The 22,799-nt window shown below is 41.1% G+C and overlaps 1 protein-coding gene across 3 annotated transcripts in view; it reads right to left on the bottom strand.

The window, feature by feature from the left end:
• The window catches only part of nalcn (sodium leak channel, non-selective), a 65,481-nt gene extending 43,534 nt beyond the window's left edge, over nt 1-21,947 (bottom strand). Inside the window, exons 1-10 of one of the 3 annotated variants that reach the window (XM_041950382.1) lie at nt 21,906-21,947; nt 20,976-21,116; nt 20,618-20,800; nt 18,836-18,919; nt 18,549-18,688; nt 18,298-18,426; nt 15,608-15,759; nt 14,076-14,218; nt 13,668-13,772; nt 7,516-7,602 (exon numbers count right to left, since the gene is read on the bottom strand). In XM_041950382.1, the coding sequence (XP_041806316.1) occupies nt 7,516-7,602; nt 13,668-13,772; nt 14,076-14,218; nt 15,608-15,759; nt 18,298-18,426; nt 18,549-18,688; nt 18,836-18,919; nt 20,618-20,800; nt 20,976-21,116; nt 21,906-21,947 (1,206 nt within the window). Of the gene's footprint in view, nt 1-7,515; nt 7,603-13,667; nt 13,773-14,075; nt 14,219-15,607; nt 15,760-18,297; nt 18,427-18,548; nt 18,689-18,835; nt 18,920-20,617; nt 20,801-20,975; nt 21,117-21,905 lie in introns of those variants that run through there. The other 2 variants (XM_041950383.1, XM_041950384.1) reach the window with 2 other exon arrangements.
• Nucleotides 21,948-22,799: the final 852 nt, after the last annotated feature.

Raw genomic sequence — 22,799 nt, 5'->3', positions numbered from 1 at the left:
CTGTACATGATTGAAATTATGTATGCAAATAGTGTCGTAGATAAAGAGACACAATTTCAAGTGGCATATAAATTGGTATTTGGGGAAACAGTGCACTCAGGGTGTGCTTTCCTGCAGTAAAAATGAAAAACAATATTAAAAATGAGAAGAAATAAACACCGACTTCTCTTTCCATCAAGCCTTCTGGCATCTTGTCCGGGTACTTGTGTTCTTTATCACCCAATTTATGCCCAGCCCAGTCCAGCCAAGCCCCACGCTCTCTAAAGGCTGTCTGGTCAGTGTGACACAAACTGCAAACTCACAGAAGAGGCAAGACATCTTTCAGCTGTGCTCATTAGAGGTGTCCTGACATGATGTGCTGTCAATATGCATACGAATCACCTGGAGGAGGGGGTTATATGCATCATACCTGGAGCATTTCCAGTGGCTGCAACTGTAACGCCACCAGGACAGAGAGGCAGACTGACAGACCAATGACTGCTTCCTCATGCTCCGTCTGTTCACTCAGACTGCCAAGGAGGACAAATGCTCTTTCCACTGGTACATGAGACGAGTGTAGCACATGTGCACATAGCTGGCAGGATATAGCAGTATTCACACGGGAATTGTCACCAACAGACTGGGCTGTGTTCCGGCACCATCTCCTGCTACAGTTTTGTTTTGTTCCTGTTTACTGAGATTAAGAAGGAACTGAGTGGGATTACAGACCGCCTCACTCGACGGATCTCTTCAGTGTTTTCACTGGCATTTGTTGACGTCAAATAAACGAGTGGTGACAATCAAAAAACTTCTGTCAAGGCTCTTTTCTTTTCCACTATACAGTATACAACTCAGTGTGAAAAGATGTCGAACATGCAACTAAATCAGAAACCTATCCTCAAAGTGGGAAACAGCACAATTTTACTCGTGGCTAACTGGTATCAACACAGTGTTATTTTAATCTAAAGCTTTGGGGTGAAGAAGTGGGTGGGTACAATCTTGCTGGGTTGAAGATCTAGTGGAGTGGCAGCCCTTTGGCTTATTACGACCCTGACGAGAGCAGGCTGACTCATGTCTCTGGCTGGAAAACAGTGTCTTAATAAAACATGATGTCCTGCCTGCCTGCACCCTCCTACTCTTAATAATATCTGCTGTGCTTTGCCACCTCTGCCCTCCTATCTGGCTATTCCTTACAGACTTTTGGTTTATTTAATTTCAGCATACATCACTATATGTGCATCTGGTTGATTGCATGCTAGGCTGAATAAACAATCTGATTAAGTCATCGTGTGATCTCCCAGGACTAGTCAAATGTTTTTCATTCTTCTTCTGCAGGTGATTTTGTTGCTTTATACACGCATATCTGCACTGCTATGCCCCAGTGCCATCTTTTATTCCCATTGTTGCCATTTATAATCTCACTGTGATTATTTTCCTCCTCTCCTGTTTTTTTTTTTCTCTCTAACCAGTTTCCCTTTTCTCTGTGTCCTCCTTCTCCTTCCACACACAGAGACAAACTGACCTTAACCTTGACACACTGTATGTATGTGTGCGTGAGCTTAATATGATACAAGTGGTGTCAGGGGGAAGATCCATAGGGCAAAGATCGGTGGAAGGGGTAAAAAGAAGGTTCCAGAGAATCAATAACCTCTGGCCTAGTTGGGACAGGTCAAAAGGGTGTTCCTTTCATTGGTTGTCAGTACCCCCCTGTGAGCAACTGGGTTATCCATCTCCCTGTATTCAGCTATGTGGACAGAGGGCTAAGGCAGGGAGCTGCTCATCTCCAAAGAGGCCATGCTAAATTAATCACAATCCTCCTGGATTAGTACAAGTTGGAAGCATTTATCATGGCTTTCTTACCGTTCCTTAGTGGTCATTTTAAAGCAGTTTTTATTTATTATTATCATACAGAAATTCTTTCAATCCTTGATTTTTATGTAGGGTTAGTCTATGTTGAATTTAAATGCTTGATTACTTTAATCCAGTGGGGTAAACCTGTATTGAGTGTCACCCTCTATTTTTTGCTTATAGCAGCCAAAGCTCCAATCTGTAGTGTAATTATGGCATGGTGGAGCACCAGGGGCTAATTAGTAGACCAGGTCTGTTGGGAAAGAAACAGAATCCTTCATTAACCTCCATGAGTCTATACTGCTACCACCAGAGAAAAACTAAGAAATCCAGGAAAGCACTAAGAACCTTAAAAACAATGTCTGTACTGTGAACAGACACAGAGCAGTTAGCAGGATGCAAAAACAGTGTCATGGGATAAATAGACTGATACCACTCTCATACAGTTTCTGTTGATTAAATATCGAGCTGGATATAGGGAATGATTATTTTAGCTTAGCATAGAGACTGGAAACATGGAGAAACAGCCAGAAAGACTGAAATCCACCTAAAAGCACTTTTAAATCTAAATAATTGATATATTATATCTTGTTTGTTTAATATGTGCAAAAATTGAACGTAAAATGACAAGTTGAGGCATTACGGGGTTATGCTCCAGACTGTTGCAAAGTCTCCTCATATAGAAACTTCTCAAACCAAAGAATAAAATCCAACAAACTGCACAGGTCACAGTCCTGGCCATGCCAAGTAATTTCAGGGAAGGAGTTCAAAGACACCGCAGAAATGATGTCTTAGGTTCGCAGATGTTGTCAATTGACAAAAATAAGATTTGTTGAGGATTATCACTGTAAGATTAATAAAAACACTGTGGAACAACTGTTGGAGTGAGAGAGGATCATGGTGATGTTCCCCCTGTTGAAAGCTATTTTGGTTTGTAGCCCCTCAGGAGGGGAAGCTGCCTCCAAAAAGAGCAGGTGGTTAATCAATTATGTGTTATCTCCAACTGCTGCAGCCCGTTGGACCCAGACAGACCCAGACTGACACACACACATGCACAAACAGACAGACGTCAACAGGCAGATCGACAGGCTGACAGTCAGCTACACACAGGCCTGACCGGACACGTAAAGGTGGTTTAAAAGACAGTCGGACGGGTACGGGTTAGCTTGAAGGAGGCAAGCAGGAGGACATGCGCAGGCCGCCTGTCTGTAGATAGCACCTAGCTGCCAGCCCTGAAACATTTTAATCATTTGACGGCCAATTACTCTGGAGCCAGGCAGAGCAGAACAGAAACTCACACTTCACTTCCCCGGCACTCGCAGATGGCCCCGCAGGCTGGATCTCCACTGTCTGTCTTCACTCTACCTGTCTACTCAGCTAGCACAACTCCCTTCTGATATGGGTGAAAAAGCAACGGAATAAGGTGTTTGGCAAGAAGGAAGAGAAGGGGATATCCATCATTCATCACAAATGATACCACTGTAATATGACGTGCCTTCTCACACCGTCTATTACAACATCAAAGAGCAGAAAACGCAGCAGATTGCAAAAACGCTAAAATATGTAGGATATTCAGATAACCAAACTACCATCTGCAGCACAAATGTTCTCTCAAGTTTCGGCGTTACTTAATTAGATGCAGGGACTCTCGCTTTCTCTTCATGTTCAGCTTCATTTACATTAGCTATCAGAACACATTGTAAGCAGTCCATGTCATGCTGAGATGCATGAAAACACAGTTTAATCTGATTTACTTATCTTCAGAAAATTGTGATATGTTTCAGGCAAAATTGGTCGAAAGAAAACGCAGTCATCAATGACACATATGAGACAACATGGACCCTTTCAACAGAAAATCTGCAAAAACAGAAAACATTAGCCTTACTTAAAATTCCTCTCTGTGATCCACGCTGAGGCGGTTTGGATTGAACAGCTAGGTTAGATGTTGTGTTTCCTGACACCATCAGAAAATCAAAACATTTTCAGTTTGATGGTTTGACATGCCACCAAATGCTGTCATTGTGTGTGACTGGCAACCGAAAACAATGGATGACTTTGGAAATGAAGCACTATATGATGGATGTCAAAGTCACTCTCTGCACTATTCAACTTTTACACTGCTTGATTATTGTTTGCCTCATGCCTGACACTTTGAATCATTAAGTAGGCCGGAATTTAAATGAAAGTACCTTCATTATTAACAGAGACCAATTTTCAACAGCGAAATATATTAAAACATCCACAGAAGCTGTTTGCAACTTAATCTGGTACTCTACTGTACATCTACGAGAACACCAAAAAGCATGTGAATATGGGTTTCAAAGATGTGCTCAAGGCTACAGTTATAAAGTAGCACTGCACATGAGACAACGACTGAAGCACTGTGCTACAATAATTCCTTTAGATGTCATATAATTAATACAATCGCTTTGATGCTTTTTACAGCGATATTAGTCATGGCTACTGTGGTGAAGAATATCAGTAATATATGACAATAATTTAATTGATTATCTACACGATAAATGTAACACAGAGAGAAAAAAAGAAGTAAAAAATAGGAATTAATCATCCTTATCGATCTGTGGTGAGTGACACCTTCCATCACAAGTTGAGCATTATTATAAATGTTTTGACACAACTGTGGTGAACAGGCTTTCTCGGTGCTTGATTGCAACAAATAACAAATACAGACCGTTTTGCAAGGCCGGGCTAGGGTTCAGGAAGAAATGTGATGAATGAAGCTCACTCGGAGTAGAATCATACCTGCCTTTCAAGGATTTATGTTCATGCACAATGGACAATTTTGCAGCAGAAAAAGTATACACAATGCCAAAGCCGAAACAGTGTGCCATGTATGTTGTGGCGTAGTGTGTAAAGTGTAAAGGTTGCTCGGTTTTGATGCAGGACACTAAAGTTCTTGTCTCATTTCAAACATCTAACGATTTAAGCCTATAACCAAGAAAATAACATTCCTGACCTTAACCAAGTGTCTTTATTTGTCTAACAGATGTAAACGACAAGTTGAATCACACATCCAGACCTGCTTCTTCTTCCTTACACTGACAAATACTTTAACCACTCCGTCTCATCCTAGTCATCTGAGTATCTTGCGGCCTTGTGGCACTGCGAGAAACCTCTTGTGTAACACTGGTCCCTCTATGAAATATACTGCCTTTATATAATTGTGAAGAACGAATGCTGAGATGATTATTGCTTTCTATACTTCTCTCTATAGATGGTGCTTTTCATGTGTCAGGCTCTCTTTGACAGGAGACATCTATCACAATTTCTGGGCCATTGGCCAGAGCTAAAGTGGTCCATGTGATGGAGGTGTGAGTTGTTCTGCACTCTGACCCACTAGAACACTGGGCACTCAGTTCTTCTCGCAGGAAGGCGGCCCCACAAAGTCTGCATCCTTAAAGCGGTGTTCTGACTTACAATAGCGCTGTGTTACCAAAAAAGAAAAGCGAAACTGTCTGCATTGGTGAGTACCATTGAGAGGGTTTGACTAGTTTGACTAATAATCCATTAAGGTGCACAATGTTTTTTAGTAGATTTTCTAGAAAGTTATCATGGTGGCCATCCTTTCTCCTACCCGACTATTAAAGGTAAATTACATCATTTACATTAAGTAAGTGTGCTTCAGCCTATTATTGTCATGACCCGTGCCATGCACACCAGGTTTTGTTAAGTTTCCCATTGTGTGTTGTCTTTGTCTAGGTTTTGTCACATCCTGTTTTATTTTGAAGGTTCATGTTATGTGTCTTTGGTTTACATTACATCCTGTGTTTTCCCTCCCGTGTGATTGTCTGATTGTTTCCACCTGTGTGTCATTAGTGATCCCTCCTTATGTATTTATGTATTCTGTGTCTTCCTCCCTTTCTTTGTTGGGTCATTGTCTGCGTCACCTAGCTGTCTGTGTTTCGTTGCGTCCTCCTTGTCCATGTCTGTGCTACCTAGATGTCTACGTCCCTTGCCTTAGTCATAGCCATTGTCCTTTAAGTAAGTGTTCTTTGTTGTGTTTCCTTTGTTCATGTCCACGCCGTGATTTATGTGATTTTGAGTTGTTAGTTTTTCTTATCTAGTTCTTTCAGTTGGTCAGTTGCGTTTTCATGGCTTTTGTGTTTTCCTCCTTCAGGAGTGTTTTCTGTTCTTTATTTTATTCATTGATAGTTATTCGTAGTCTTGTCTCTAGCTACGTGGTGTCTTATGTTCATGTGTTGTCATTCCCTGTGCTGCATGTTAGTGTTTGCCCAGTGTTTCCCGGTGTTGCCCTCGTTTTATGTGTAATGCCTTTTTCCCTAGTGTGTTTATTCATAGTTTCCTGAGTTTTAGTTTTCCTTGGTGTTGCTTGTGTTTAATAAATTTGTCAAATTATATCTACGTCCTTGTGTCTGCTGGGTTCAACCCATAGATTCCCCTTAATACCTAACCTTCCTGACAACTATTTGGGTAACACAGTGTGTAGCTAGATTCTGTCGTATTGTGGCAAAAGTTCAATCAGGTCAAACTTTTTTGCCAGACGGCCCTGCGTTGTTCTGCTGGAGCCCTCTGCGTTGGCACCCCCAATTTGCCAAGATGGCAGTCTTAAAATGGAAGCTGTGTTTTTTGACACAGTGCTATTGTCGGTCTGAACATGGCCTACTGCCTCTCTCTGCCAATCTGTTAACCTTCCATTCTACTGTCAGAGGTGGCCTTCTTGGTGGCACAGGATGACAATAATAGCTATTTTGGTATGAGTGAATGAGGCAGACGAAGCAGTCTTTGGGTGTTCCATGTAATGGAGCGCGGGCTCAGAGGGAAGTCAGCCGTGTTTATCCCTCTGGTTATCCCTCTATCTAAAGCTTTCCTCCAACTGATGATGAGGCTCTGGGGGACATGTTGCTTTAATGGGAATCCTGCATATTTCACGTTCTCTCTTTTCTCTCTTCTTTCTTCCCTCATTCTCTCCCCCATTTCTCTATTTTTATTTGTGCTCTCTTCCTCGCTCTGTTTGTGCTTGTGCCTCCTTCAAGCTTAGCACTGGAACAGTATTTTCTCCATGAGGGTTTGTTGACAGCCATCCTCCCTCTCATAGCCATAGACTCCATTGGCAGTCTCTCACAGCAAGGGCCCAGCCTTTTACACCACACCGCTATCAGCAGTGAGCCAGCTGTAAGCAACGCCCGCTGCTTTCAGCTTATCTTTAAAGCCCAACCATTTGGATCACACTGACCACGAGGCAGCAGTGGCGTCCATCATGTAGACGTCATTTAAAACTCATCCATCACTGGAGCAACATCATTAGTGCAGCTCTACACATCAAACATGATTCCCTCATTTAAAAATCCCATCATTTAGTCGTTTGACACAGCCATTGAAGACACAGACAAATGTGGAAACAATGAGGTGATACCGTGTGCATCTGTGCCACTTGTTAAATAGATGAGGTTTACTTATTCTCTACTAATACAAAGCATTTCCACAACAACAGATAGATCTAAATAACAATGGAATGTGTTGCCCACACAAGTACATACACACACACGCACACACACAGCTCAGCTTCTATAGTTCAGGTTTGTTCCAGTGTTACCTTTTATGTAAGCTGAACATATTTCAAAGAATTATGCATGTATGTGTGTGTGTGAGAGAGAAACACTTTACACCGGCAGCATCAGCAGCATATTAATTATGTGGCGTGTTTACCTGGAGGCAGGCAGGCGCTCGGCCATGTGGCTTGTTGACGTCCACAGCTACAAGCTGCCATCCCCCAGCAGCGTCTTCATGGAACATCTGTGGCACAAGGACAGCACATGAGGGGCAGAACACACAAAGAAAGCCTGCACACGATTCAAAGTACTGGACCAGACTCAAACACACACACCTACCCTTTGGCTACAGCTTCATAAAACATCTGTGGCCACAAAAAAAAAAAAAAAAAAAGCTGAAGGCATTATACACACAGATTCGTACCCACACGAAAACAGCATGGTACCTACTAAATACAGTATGTAGGCCTAAGGACCTAACACCAGAAATAAAAACAAAGCAATATCACAGCAGAGACTTTCAAACTCACAAGACAGCTGGCTCACTCATGAATATCAATTCTTCCTCTAAAACATGAACAAAACAACTTGGTATAAGCACAACACATCGTGACAACTCGTTCCAAAATGTCATTCACCTTACACTTGACTAAAAGTCCATTTGGCAAAAGAGTTAGCATGTTAATGTTAGTTTCAGTTCATTGCCTCACCTTGTTGTAAGGTAAAGTGGTTGCCATCTGCTAATATTAAAACAAGATTAACAGTCTACAGCCATGCATGTGGCTCAGTGAGAACGCACCCAGGCTCAGCAGTGCAATGGACTGAATGCTAATGCCTGCATACTAGCATGCTCAAAATGACGATGCTAACATGCAAATGTTTCACAGATATCACATTGATTTTCTATCTGAACCAAATATTTAGCATGTTAGCATGCTATAGTTGCTAAATTGAAAATTTAGGACATAGGACATGATGGCAATCCATCCAACAGTTTTTGGAAAGATAATTCATGAAAAAAAAAACCATGCCAACCTCATGGTAGCGCGAGAGGGAAAATCAGGAGATCATGCAAGTCATTAGGATTCATCATCTTAGTACTCTGAGGACTATAAATGGTCATATTACTTGAGAGACTTAAGTCTGGGCCAAAGTGAAGAGAAAATAGCATCGCATTTCACATACAGAACTCCACATGATGCATATTTTACAGAATCGTCCAATTCCAATGTTCCATTTGGCGAATGGGGAACGCTTTTAAATGAATGTTCTTTTACATTCACTTCTCTTACTTTAGGTCGTGGGTTAAGTTACTGTGCATCATTAATTGTCTCTGAAATTGTGAGAGTGAGATACAACGCAAGAATGAGAAAAGTGTGTGAGAACCAAATACAATTTGAAGGATTAAACTTCCATTTGCATCACACAGCCAATACAAAGAGCTGCTGCCTGCTTCTTACATACAGAAACCTTCAAGCACTCTGCCTCATTCGTCATTCTATTATTTCATTACAAAAGTTTCTCCCCTTCTGTTTCAGCTTTGTCTTACGTCTGTCACATCTGTGTCACATTTTATCACATCTTCCCAATCCATAGCTCTTATCATCTTGTTTTAATACAACATGACAAAAATAATAGTATCTACATCGTTGATGTGAAACACACACGGTTGATATCACATCACATCAACTACAGACAAGCCAAAGTACACTTCAGTGTAATTCAGCTTCAAGTTCAGTCCTTAATTACAACTCCACTCATCAAACTGCAGGACAAAAAGCCTGATCCCGTGAAACAAAAGTTAATTTATCCATTGCCATTTTATCAACACAGTTAGGCTTTATAGCCTAACCTCTATTAAAAGCCTCCATAATCTGGGGATAGTATAGCAAAGTCAAGGAATGGGGAGTGTGGCATGGGTTATGTCTCACAGGGCCACCTTATACCAGCCTTCCTCTCTAGGGAGCATGGAGAAGGAAGCATATTGTTTCAGCCTCTCTGATTGACAGTTAAGTGTTTCACCACAGCTAATTAGTTTTCCCCCCTCTAAGATAAAGATTGGGGCATGACGATGTGATTACAATTAATTTTGATAATGGATAGAAAGGACAATTGTTTTCAAGGTCATCGCAATATATGCGTGCCATTGGCACCAGCCTGTTTTCCACCCTGACTGAAGTAACAGAGGTTTAGCTTCATGACTTTCCAAGATGTTTCATTTTAAAGACTGAGAGGAAATAATAGCACTAAAAACAGTGCACTGATTGTCTCAATTATCTAAATATAAAGGAAGGAATGTCTGTCTCTTTTGTTGTCCATTCATCTGATTGACTTCACACTTGGTGGGAGTATTCATGGGGACCCAAGGAAGAACAGTGTTGAGTGTGAAGAAGTTTGGATGTGCGGTTCTCAAGAAGCCTAAAAAGAGAAACATCACCCTGCATGTGCAAGCTTAAACATGTGACTATGTTGTGCCCAGAGCCATGTAGAGAGAGGGCTGGGGTTAACCCTCTCCCAACAGCACTGGTTGTGCCATTTTGTAATATTATGAAAATGTTTAAAAGGGAATTTGGATTCTTAACTACCGGTAATCCAATCCAAATGTACAACTTGTGATATTCTTCAGCGACAGGACAATGATAGCTTTTCTTTTCAACCTGTAAAACATCTGCAGAATACACAGATGCATACATCCACCCACCACATTCTTTATTTGTTGTTGCATTTATTGCTGTTTCAATTGGCTACTGTCCTTATGTAGTCCTTACAACTTTTTCCAATTGTAATGTAACACAAATCAAACATTTTACAAAATACTTCCTAACTCAGTTTTCTCTGCTTCAGACTCATTTCCCAAGACTCTTTGTCAATCCAGAGTAGTTTACTGTAAGTGTAGAAAAGGCAATTAAATGGGTGTCACATCAAGAGAAAAATATGCTCTAATCAAGACCTGAGTAACAACTCCTTTCACACCTGAATCGACATTTGTAAGACAGGAAACAAACATAAATGGCTGAATAATGGTGAGAAATTCACAGGCATTGACATGAACCTCCAAAAACTGTCAAACTGTTTTATTATTATTGCTTTACCTTCACCCAAATCACTTCTTCATGACACTGAATGTCCTTTAAGACTATGGGGTCTGTCAATAGTCCTTATTATCTCTCTTTAGTGTATATCCCTTTATGGCCTGATTTCATGACACTTTACAGGGAGGGAAAACTACTGGAAAATGAGCATAAATCACCTTTGGAGGCAACAAAGCTAATTGTATTTAGCTTTTCAACATCTATACTGGACAAAAATAGCAACATGCAAGTTGCTATTTTAAAATATTTCTTAAAATCTTTAGTACAAATGTCTTTTATAATGTTTGCCAAAGTTGTATACTTAGATTTTGGGTTGTCACTCGCTTAGTGGTTTACGCTGATTTATTAAATCCTTGACATTTGTAACCTTAGCTATCTCATTGTATCAAATTATTTTGGGGGCATTTCATGCCATTATTAGATAGCAGTGGTGGAGAGATGACAGGAAATGAGGGAGAGAGATTCAACAATGTGGCTCAGTGACTTTAATTCCTAAGCCACGGAGATGGCTTCAGCACTTTATGTTTTTAGAGGACAATGCAGACAACCTGATGTAAAGTCTTTATATTTGTTTATATATTACTTTATATTTGATTCATTTTTAAAGTAACAAAACACCACTGCAAACGCTGCTTCTATACAAATATACAAAGGTCGATCATATATGTAAGGCTACATGTCTTTCAGCTCACCCTGGTGGATAATCCCTCTTGTTTGTTCTGGGTCTGTCCAGAGTCTCCTTCCAGTTAAACATGCCCAGAACACCTCCAAAGGGAAGTATCATGGGAGCAGCCTGATAAGATGGCCAAACACCTGAGGCAATTCTTCTCCAAGCTCATTCAAGTGGTCCAACCTCCTTACCTTGTCCCTGAGGGTGACCCCAGACATCCAGTGAGATAAACTAATTTTGGCCACGTGCATCTTCGATCACATTTCGGTCACTGCCCAGAGCTCATGACCTTTAAGAGTGGTTGGAAAAAAGACTGACTGGTAAAGCAGGAGCTTTACAGGCTCAGCTCACTCTTTACCACTACAGTCTACTACTGTTGGTGAATGAAAAGGAGAAAAAACTCTTTGTATTTTCTGGCATATGCATCTGCAAGTGACTTATTGAGTTGGATGCAGTACGTTGTGATTGTATGTTTCCCGTCTTGGACGCTGAACAGCTGTCCATCTTGTTGTGACAAGGAATGATTTATGGAACATCAGGACCACGATGGAAATAAGTCCTGGACTTTGGCATGACATACTAGGGATGGGATGCCTCCTTAGGAAATTATGGATGAACGTGGCGTTAACAGAAAGAGATTGAAGATGCGCTGTTGCCTTTCAGAGTTGCTATGTGGCAACAGTTCAGTTTTCCTGTTTCAAGAACTGACAATGGCGAAAAGGAAACTGACAAACACAAAACAACTTGCAAATACTGCCGGATGACTGTCAATTATACCACAGGAAACACATCAAACATGAGAAGCCATCTGGCACATCGCCACTCAGAAAAGCTCAAATCAACAACAACGCTTCAGCCGGGCCAAAGGAGGCTGAAAGAAGCTGGTATTGCTGTCGTTACAGACAATGCACAAAATATGGATGCAGTGGTGAGAGAGGCCGAACTGTCCCCAACATGACGTGTTTTGCACACAAACCGTACTTTACAAACATGTGTGAACAGAGGCTGCAGCCGTCTGCTTGGTCGAGTGAGGTATGTAGCATTCTTAAACTGTGTTCAACTACCACAGCTGAGCTGACTACCAAACAGAGACCGTTAAACCTGCCAGTACATAAACTGATCATGGATGTGGTCATCCGATGGAACAGCTCTTAAAATTATTTAAAAAAATGAAAAGATGACAAATTTTGTCAAAAATCCCAAACCAAACCAATAACTGAACTCCTTCACCAGTAAATTAGTAAGTAGCTCCCAACCAAAGGAAGGCAATTCAGCATTTACAGGCAGAATACCATGGTCTCAGACTTGACTCATTCCAACTGTTTCACACTCAGCTGGCAATAATGGTCTGATGAAGCCAACAGAACCATGCAATCATTGAAAGTAGAGATGCAATTCTGAAGTCACCAAAGCGGATACTCTCTGTGACTTGGTTGCACCACAGGATTCTTTCTGTGAATAACACAAAGGGAAACAGTGAAGACGCAAAACATAAAGAGCCCTAGACCGTGCTTTATTTATTACCAGGAACTCAAACACAGCTCTCACGCGGCTTATTCCAGGACCGGATCTCTCAGGATTGGCCCAGCTTGGGAAAGATCCCCGACCCCTCTCCTTTGTGAATCGTTTTCCAGAGTCTCTTTGAGGCCAAGAGATGTCCTTCTCCATGGCCTCCCCATAGATCTCCCACACATGATTTTTTGCTTCTGCCCTGAAGCTGAACTACTGGAATACATGTCCTAATGACGTTGCCAAAATGCAAGAACATTTTCCTGAAGTCGTAAGAGTTTAAGACCTTCGAGATAAGGGCCTCAAGCCGACATTTCAAGATCACCCTTGCTCCATGTCTGGGTTTATTAGGTCTGTCTGGGACCACTCCTCATCACTTTGATCATGACATTCATTGATCATCAATCTTTGACCCAAGGTGTATAGCCACACCAGCCTAATGCCCTGCACCCTGGGCAACTCCTAAAAAATGGGAATTCATCCTGTGTCCAAGAGTTTGATTCCAGTGGAGGTGTGACGGATAGAGGTGAGTCCTCTTCTCATAGAGAAGTAACTTTCAAATCACATAACCAACTGCAAGGAGCAAGCCTTCGTCGCGACCAGAGAACACGCCTGAATAAATTTGCCTAATCTGCTTTATTAAAAACAATAAAAGATGTTTTTTATCTGGCCTATATTCTAATTATGCAGATTTGATCTTATCTGCTCTTATATATGATGATCTATGGGCCCTTAGCCAATTTCGATGTAAGTGGAGGCATTTATTGATGACCATGCACTCCTGTAACCCTTAATAACACCATTCCTGTCAAAATGTGTTTGTGTTCATTCCTTTGATTCTTCTGAATTCATGCAACTTTGATGAGCTGAATCTTGATGAATGAACACATTTTTGCACTCTGTCCCAAAATGGCCAGCTTTTAAAGAAACCCGGTGTTCAAGAAATGTTTAGAATCAGGTCAGATTTAGGCGCCACGTAAAGTTGTCCGTGTGGCGCTACTCTGTCAGCTCGTGTGTCTTTGAGTGTGACGCTTGTACCTGTGTTGTAGCAGTAGAGGTGGTACTGCTCCTCGACCCCCACATCTGTTGAAACTGCACTCTGATCTCAGCAAATGTCTCGATGATGACTGCAATGAACACATTCTGTAAAAGAGAGAGACAGAGTGAAGCCGAGACAGTGAGACGAGAAGAATGTTGTGGCAATTAAAAATAAATGACCAAGTGCAGCTCCATCTCTTGACTTCCTTTCACTATCTGTGACATGACATTCATTCTCTCATTAGCCGGAGAACATTCTACTAACAAGGGGAAATCGTTATGTCTGTAGGTGAAAGATTAGGTTATGTCAATTAAGTAAAACAGTTTGGTGTCCAGCTACCCCCTGCTGCCATGCCACAGGAGCTGAAAGCCTTATGAAAAGTGCAGAAGGGAGGGACTGTTTCTAACCTTGACAAGCCACGCCAAGAAGAAAATGAGAGTTATAAAGTAGAAGTAGGAGCGCCAGCGAGGGAAGCTGTCGATGGCTCTGTACATGAGGAACACCCAACCCTCCTGTGATGCAGCCTCGTATACAGTAAAGATGCTCGTACCTAAACAGAGACAGACACCGGAGCCAGAGACATGCACAGTCAGATGAAAAGCAGAGGTTGTTATTGAGACGAGTGTCAGTGTTGGTCTCTCCCTTAACGTAACGATGTCCGTGAGCCTCACACCAATTATCACGGCTTCCCCTCAGACTAAGCCTTACACAAAAGACAATACCTTGAGTTTCTCTTTTTATGTATAATTAATGTACATTCTGACAGCTTACAGGATGAAAAATACAGCATCCCTTTATATCCTCCTAGTTCCCTTTTTAACAAAGAGAAGCCTTAAAATGTTTGGCAGACTGATTAATCTGATGAAATTATCTTTAATGCATGTCTTTGTCATTGTCACTGACAAATTTGGTCAGATATAGCTAATTAACATAAATTCTGTGAGTTGGCCAAACTACATGATGAATCTTTTGGCTGTTTTCTGGTTAATGTGCTCTCTGTAAATGAACTGTCTGTACTTTTAACCCAGAGCCAAAGATGATTTAATCGGGACAGAAACACCACTTCGAAGCATTTTAATGTTTTAAAAGTGAACTGTGTCCGTGCTTTTCTATACAACAGTTTTAGACAGGAAACCAGCAGCTAACAGCAGCTGTCAAGCGTAACTGACAGACAGCTGGCAGATCAGTGACGGTAGCTGGAATTGCCCAATTCAGCGATTAAGCATATCACATCACATTGTTCTACGCTTATAGTCTTAACAGTTCTGAAACAGGACCTCTGGGATTCAGGATTTGGGGATAGAATTAGTTCATGAAAACTACATCTACTGCAGTGTTATGAATATCTTATTTCTTCTGCATGAACGTGAATAAGAATAGCACATCTCGATTCTCAATACACTCTTAGGAAGTGAGAACTATCAAATAACACCGTCCATAACAACAAAATCTGTTTTACTACAACGCACTCAAGCTTCACCAAAAGATACATGAATATTCATAAAGTGTGATGATTGGTGAGTACATTTAGGCTGTAAATTGCACTGAATGTGCCATGTTCCAGTCTGTAATGGCTAAATTAAGGCACTGTTTACTGTGAAGCTCTCCCTCTCCTTCACGGTTATCTAGAGATTAGGGGCGCTGCACTGTGCACTGACACTGTATTTGAGCATCGTTCGGCTGATAAGAGTGCAGGATGCTGCTGAATGCCACGGCTTTGTGCCAAAGCTGCTATAAGCGGCACCTTAGTTCTCACTGTTTAACACAGGGTCATTCTTCCACATTTCTCAACAGAATATAGTATACATTTAAAGGTGAAAAGAAAAACGAGACAGTGTTATCAATGTGAAGCACTACATGCAACTACTGCAACAATTGTTATCAGACAGTTATGTGTATGTGTTTGAAAGCATTAAATATGACAGTGTGCAGCTTATACCTAGTTCATTAAAGCCACTGTAACCAAGCTCCTGTCGGCTGAGGCCCAGCTCTTCCAGGTCCATGCATTTGAAGCCATAAGGACACTGGTAGCCCTCCCCATCAGGGGAACAATGGGTGTCTGGGATGGCCAAGCTGTTCCATGTCACATCACTGATCAAAAGAAAAAAAAACATGTTAAATAATATGTATGCACTGTGTAGGACGTGGAAAAAAAAACATATATACTCTATTGTGTGAGTTAGTATAACAGCAACAGATAACAGACTAAAATGAAGACAGAACTGGTAGATTTCAGAGTATCTACATCAGACCCACACATATGATGCACACATACACACATTGCCCCTCCTCCATCTTTCCCTGTCTCCCTGTCTTTTAGCCACAGGTGTTATTCCAGGAGCTGCTTGATTTCTCTAATGAAAATTAATGCCTTCAAATTGGCTGCCCAGACATTCATCGAAATTGTTTATTAAGGGGTACAGGATCAGAGGGGATAATTTATTGCACCATCACAAAGGGCAATCAGAGGCATAGTGATGAATGCTGATAAAGCTAATTATGCTGGGCTGAATAATACTACTGTGTCTCATCAAAGAAATCACTTTCCCCGATGACAAAGGGGAGATAAATGAAGCCTCGAATCAGAGAGCAAATGTCCAGTAATAACGTGATATTAATAATTTGGTGAGTCAAAGGAAAATAAAACATTTGTGATAAGAAATTATTTATGGGTATCAGTAATTTGATCAAACCAAGATTAATTTGTGAAGCTCTGCATAATTGAAAATTCGAGGTCCTGTCAATAACCTCTGCCCACCACGGCTAACAACCTCCTCTTGTTGACGCATAATCCACAGAATCAGCACATGAGGAAACACACGAACAATACCCTTTTCATGCGCTCTCTAAAAGCGATATGCTGACATTCTTTTAAATTTTACTATTACATTAATTGGCTCAAAATATATAACAACTCTAATAATAATCATCTGTTTGCATTCTAGCAATAATTTTGCCATATTTTTAAAGAAATAGCACTTATCACTTTGTGAGATGACTTTTCCATTAAGAAAAAAACCCTCAAACACACAAACCACAATGTAGCTTTAAAAAAAAATCGACAAAACACAAATGTTCAGTAGATCCAATTCTTACCGCACGAATCTATGAATGTTATTCATGCAATGGAGTTAAATAGCGATGAGGTCAATTGCAGAAATCCTGACATCCAGAGGAGGAGACCCTACTTTGTTCACAAATCCAAAGCCATTTTCATCTAATATCCATAGCAGGAAATGTCTCCCCTGCTATTTTCCCAATTTCTATCAAATCCCTTGTGTGTCAAAAGCTAGAGAGCTCTGACTTTGTGTCAAGGGCAGATAGAGATTAGACATATCAGTCTTTGTGTGACATATTTCTAAAATAACCTATTATAAGCATATATATATATATATATATATATATATATATATATAGAGAGAGAGAGAGAGAGAGAGAGAGAGAGAGAGATTTAGGGAAAGGAGCAAACAAATTAGATGCGCAGCTGCCACACCAATGATGTTACAGAGGGATGTCAGAGGTATAAACATGACTTTTTCCTGCGCTCTCTTTCCTGCTATGGTCAACATATGCGATGTCCCTAGGGTGCTTAGACACACAATTAGTAAGGAGAGATAGATGTGCAACTTTTGAGCAGGAATGAGCTTAATATAAAGGCTGGACAGTGCAGAACATTTTAATTATTATAATTAGTGTTAGCTCTCACTGCAGCCTGGGGCTTTAACCATGATGGTTGCTTCCCCATCTATTGTCTCCACAAGGATTCCTGTTCTCTGCATCATACCGTCATCATCCTCAGCTGAATGATTCAATTCAAAAACACTCACAAATGTGTTTAAATACATACTGAACACACTGTCACGCTTCCCTAATTCTAAATCTCCCACAGTGATGGTACCCAGAGATAGAGTACAGAGGTGTTGCTCCACAAAAAACAAGCAAACTTAATGTTCGAGGCTACTGCTTAAAAAATAACGTGGCCAGACAAGTACTAGGGTGTTGTTTCTTTAAAGCTTGATATTCTACACACTGTGCTATCTTTGTATTTTATTGTACAGGTAGATTTCCCCATAGCATGGTTATTTTAAAGAGGACCAAGTTACCAGAGCTCTAGAGCTTACGTAAGAAAAGGCAATAAAGGCAGACCCCTTTGCTGTGTTTCATACAGGCAGACTGTAAAACCAGTTACCACCTGTGAAAACCAATTTCCTGAACTCACAAGTAACATGAACTTGTGAGCACAAAGACTGCAGGAAAAACTCTTCAACACTGATGAGCAAGCCTACAATATATTTCATCTGCATATGCTATTTATGTTTTCATCAAGTATACCTGCTAGCAAATTCATTTAGATTTACTTTGAAGGCCTGCAATGTACCAGTGCTGTTTTGCACTTAGTTCTGACCCTGGTGCATATGCTATAATAACAAAGAAACTCAATGTATAAAAGGTATCGTCTAGTTTATAAAAAAGGCTTCTGCAAACATAAAATACATCACTTCCATTAAGCGGTACAAGATGACAGTTCAGTGTCATTGTTAAACAGCTATTGAAGCAGGTAATAAAGCATCAGCAGAGATACCGATGTCGAAATAACAGAAAAGGCATCTAAAGATACTTTGTTCTTACCCTTTCTGTGTTTCATTAGTAACACAGTGATGGTTGAACGTTCCAAACATTTGAACCCCCAGAATTCCATAGAGCAGGAGAAAAAACAGCAGGAAGATGGAGACACTCCAGATCTGTTCTCCAGATCGCCTGCAAAGCAGATGAGTGAGGCAAGGCATATTGAAATGGCATATTATGTGCATATATTATGTGCAACTATGCATTCATTGTGGAGATCATAATAAAGAGAAATGCTCATGACAGTTTTGTACTTCAGAATGTTGGTGATGCGGGATCGGGGAAGCTCGAAGCGGAAGTAGATCCTGAAGGCCCGGATCATAATGAGCGCACGAGGGATTCTCAACATCCCCCATGGAGACATCTGATCCACAAGCTCTGCTATTTCAAACACCTAAAACAAAGAGAAATGGATGGTTAAGAATTAAAAACCAACTACTACAATGAAAACTGTCTTAGGCTGAGCTGTAGAAGCGCGCGGAGGAAAAAAAAAATGGCTGTAATTGCAGAAAAGATTGTAATAGTAGATGCTGCAATATACCTGCAGCACCAGGGACACCCAGATGAAAAACACCATGAATCCATCAAACACACACCAGCGATCCTTGACATAAGAGTTATCCCCCTGTGCAGAGAAAAGAAGAGCAAGAGAAGACATCAACGGTCAGACAAAAAGGCCAAAAGAGAGAGGATAATTGGAAGGAATAAATAAATCAGCAACTGAATGTGAATATCATCATTATACAAGGTCGTATTTTTCCAGGAAGCTGATGTATTATACCAATTACAAAACATCCAGTCATGTTTTGAGGATTTAATTATGTCTTTAATTTTCTGAAAATTGTCCATATCAAGTGCCAACCACCTTCTAAATATCTGACTCAGAAAGCTCTTATTGTAACAGAAAGCGCTTTATGTGAAAGAGTAATGCTGTAGCAATGTTTAAGGAAGAATAAACAAGCAAAGTCTGTGCCCATTTTGACTGACTGCCATATTCAAACAGCCCTGTTTTCAACATGATAAGACAGAAATGATTAAACCCCAGAAGTGTGAACAAACTGAGATGTCATGGGGCCGGCAAAAATGGGCACACTTAATTACCACTTACAGAGAGAGAGACAGACAATGTGTAAGAAGCTCTTAGGGGGTCAGTCTTCCACAGGAAGCTGCAAATAGAAGGGTGTGCTCTGAAACACTCTACAGATAAGACCATGTTTGATCACACAGTGACAACGGCAAAAGCATGCAATTACTTTACCAGGCGATGGGGAGCATTTGATTTGCGCAGGCACTTTCATCAACTGGCTACAAACTACAACACTCAAGTGTCCATAAATAAGGTTATAGACATGTTGAACATATCCACTGTCACCATCTTTAAGATGCTAAAGACTTTGACTTTGGAAACCCAGAAATTCAAGTGTGTGATGAGAGAATCAAGCTGAATTTCACCTGACATACACAGAAATAAATAGAAAAATTGTTTTTTCCGGACAAAAGTGGGTTTTTATCTGCCTTTAAGATCTAAAAGAAACATTAAGAGAAAGAGGGAGATGAAATGTTCCTGTTTTCACACTGTTTTCATGCACTGGAGGACAATTCTGTGTCCTCCAGTGCCTCCCTGCTTGTTATCCTTGATTTGACAATTAAGCTGTCCACACTTTTTATGGCGGTAATTACGGGCCTTTCATCTGCCAGCTGTCTGTTCCTGGTGGCTTCTATAGAATATTATCTGTCTGTCTCTACCTCGCTTTTGAATTGTGTTGATTCATCCGAATTTACGGCTTAATACAACGAGTAAAGTTGAATTTAAAGTGTGACAAGAAATCTGACGCGGCACAAAAAGGCCACCTCTGAATATGATCGACTGAGAGCAGCATGAGATCAGTCCGGTCTCTGGCTGTTCAGTGGGCTTCCCTTCGCCCACTGCATTTCACAAAGACTGGCTCAGTGGTTACATCTCAGCTGATAATGGACTCGTCGGTGTCCCTGTGTTGTTTGAGGGCACCAGTAATGGGCAGTTTGCCTCCACTTTCTTCTGGTGATGTGCACATCAACTTTGATGGTCTTTTATGAATTAGGGAAAACAACGGGCACACACAAAACAAAAAAAAATTCCCACCAATGTACAACATCAAAAGGACTTCATTTGTGACAGTAGTTTGCAAGTCACAATGCAACAGTTTGTTGTATTTTCTGTTTCCATTTGTTAGTATTTTATTGTGAAATATTACAGTATTGTGGCATGGATATTTTTTAGTCTTGTTATAGCTCGATTTTGGAATTGTACTTCATGTGACCACGAAACCCTGCCCGTTGCTACCTTGATGATTCCTCTGATGTGCATCTTGGCGATCATCTCGGCGGTGTAGAGGAACATGAGCAGCGTGTCCAGCGTGAACGTCACATACTGCAATGGAGGGTAGTGCTCGAACGTCTTGGGGGTGTTCATGCACACGGAGATGACGCTGATGATGGCACAGGCTCGCAGCAGAGAGTGCACCCACTGCGAGAAGAGGACGGAAGAAGAAATAATAACAAACTGAGCTTTAATATCATACATTTTCCAGCTATTTGGATATTCTTGCAATACTTTAAAAACAAAATCGTCAAAGGAAATACATCAAAAACTTGCTCGCTGAACAATTCAAATATCTGGCATGAATGAACAGCGCGCTCACTGGTTTGTTGATCCAGAAGATATCAGCACTGTCTGCGAGGGTCTCATCCGGCCCAAAGTCGGTCATGGGCTGGGCCTCGACCCGTGAGCTCTGTTTTCTCTTCAGCATGCTGGGGCTTGCCGTGCTATACAGAGAGTGGATCTGACAGAGAGAGGGAGGCGGACCACACAGTGACCAAAGCTAAATGAGGAGCGGGAGAAAACTCTGGCTGCATCCAAGTCTGGGCAGGGGCGGTACCACTTTTTTGTAATTTCAGTCATGTGGATTATCATCTAATTAAATCAATTTAATGTGTACTTAACGCAGCTCAGAGGCCAGGCACTTGGCTTGCCATATACGGCCACATTAACAGCAACTGACTTTAAAAATACCAGTGCACTGCTTAAACAAATGAATAACTGCACAAACTGTAGGTTAAGCAATATTTAGCTATCGTATCAAATAAGATATGCATCAATAGTGGCTTCTGGAAGTAATTACATGTAGCATTAAACTTTAGTATATTATTATTTAGTATACTGTGATGTGCATTAAGCGAAATACGCTACCCTGACTTGAATTGCCAGAAGAGAGGTATGTACTTTATAATTAAACATGTGTTGCATTGTTGAATGGCCACCGTGATACACAACGTAGCACACATGGAACACAGGACAAGTGTATTCACATTGGAACAGCTCCAGTAACTTACCATTCGAAAAAGACCTCACATGATCTTCATCATACTGAACACCGAGGCGCCAGTAGATTAAGCTGTACGGCCTACTGTGCAGTGTGAGGAGGTGTGAGCTGGTGTTACCTGCGCGCGTCCGAGTTTGTGTGTGCGTTTGTGTGCTTGTGTGTATGCAGAAAAAACAAAAGTGTACAGGCTGTTTCAACATAAGAACACAAGAAGAAATGACACTCTGAATGGAGACAAAGCGCACATACCAAAGGGAAAAGTAAAGCTGAAATTGCTCCAGCACTGCACATAACATGCGATCAGGCATACCCTGTAAATAACACACAACAGTTAGTCAACATCATGGCTTATATGGTATACAGTACACTACCCACATCTACAGTACGCTCATAGAGACAGGAATGCCCACCACGTCTGACATCAAGGCATATATGCGACACACTCTGTGAGTGAGTGAGTGAGTGACTGAGGTGTTGTGGAAAAAGGAGATGGGGTGGAGGTGGACCAGGGGACTCACTGTGAGGCTCCTCATTGGTGCGTTCATCCCCAGGTCACAGAGGGGTGGAGAGACCAACCAGAGAGAGAGACTAGAGGCGCAAAAAGGAGAATGTCCTAAAGGCCTGGAGGTCCTGCGGCAGCAGTCAGTGAATGGTAGCAGTTATAAGAGCAGTAAAGAGGTGTGAGACAACACATCCACAAGTGCTGCGAGGTGCAGCTTCAGCACACATCAATGCAATTAATTCGGTCTACTAAACTTACACAAAAACAGATTTTCTCTCTTACATGCAGTGGTATGTAGCCAAGCACATAGCTTTGGTTATATTTTGAGATATCCATATGTGAGATCTCTGACACCACCCCAATGCAACATCTGCGGTGCACTCAGAAAACACCTCTTTCTAGAAACAATGTCCCTGGATAATCCACAGAAAGTGCCAAAAACGTTTTTATTATAAGTTTCTTGCCCAGAGTAACAGAGACTCTGGAAAGAGACTTTGTTGTTAAAGTCTTTCTAATGTAATTTTTCAGTTACTACCACAATCTTAATTCCATTCACCTTCATTATACTGGGATACAGGCAGACATCTCAGAGACAGATAACTTAGATACAGATAAATACAACTAAAATTATCTGCGTGGCT

Source organism: Chelmon rostratus, chromosome 13 (genome assembly GCF_017976325.1).
Source record: "Chelmon rostratus isolate fCheRos1 chromosome 13, fCheRos1.pri, whole genome shotgun sequence".
In the NCBI taxonomy this organism is placed as follows: domain Eukaryota; kingdom Metazoa; phylum Chordata; class Actinopteri; order Chaetodontiformes; family Chaetodontidae; genus Chelmon; species Chelmon rostratus.
Note: the sequence above shows the minus strand (reverse complement) of the source record. Positions and strands in the feature narration are given on the sequence as shown.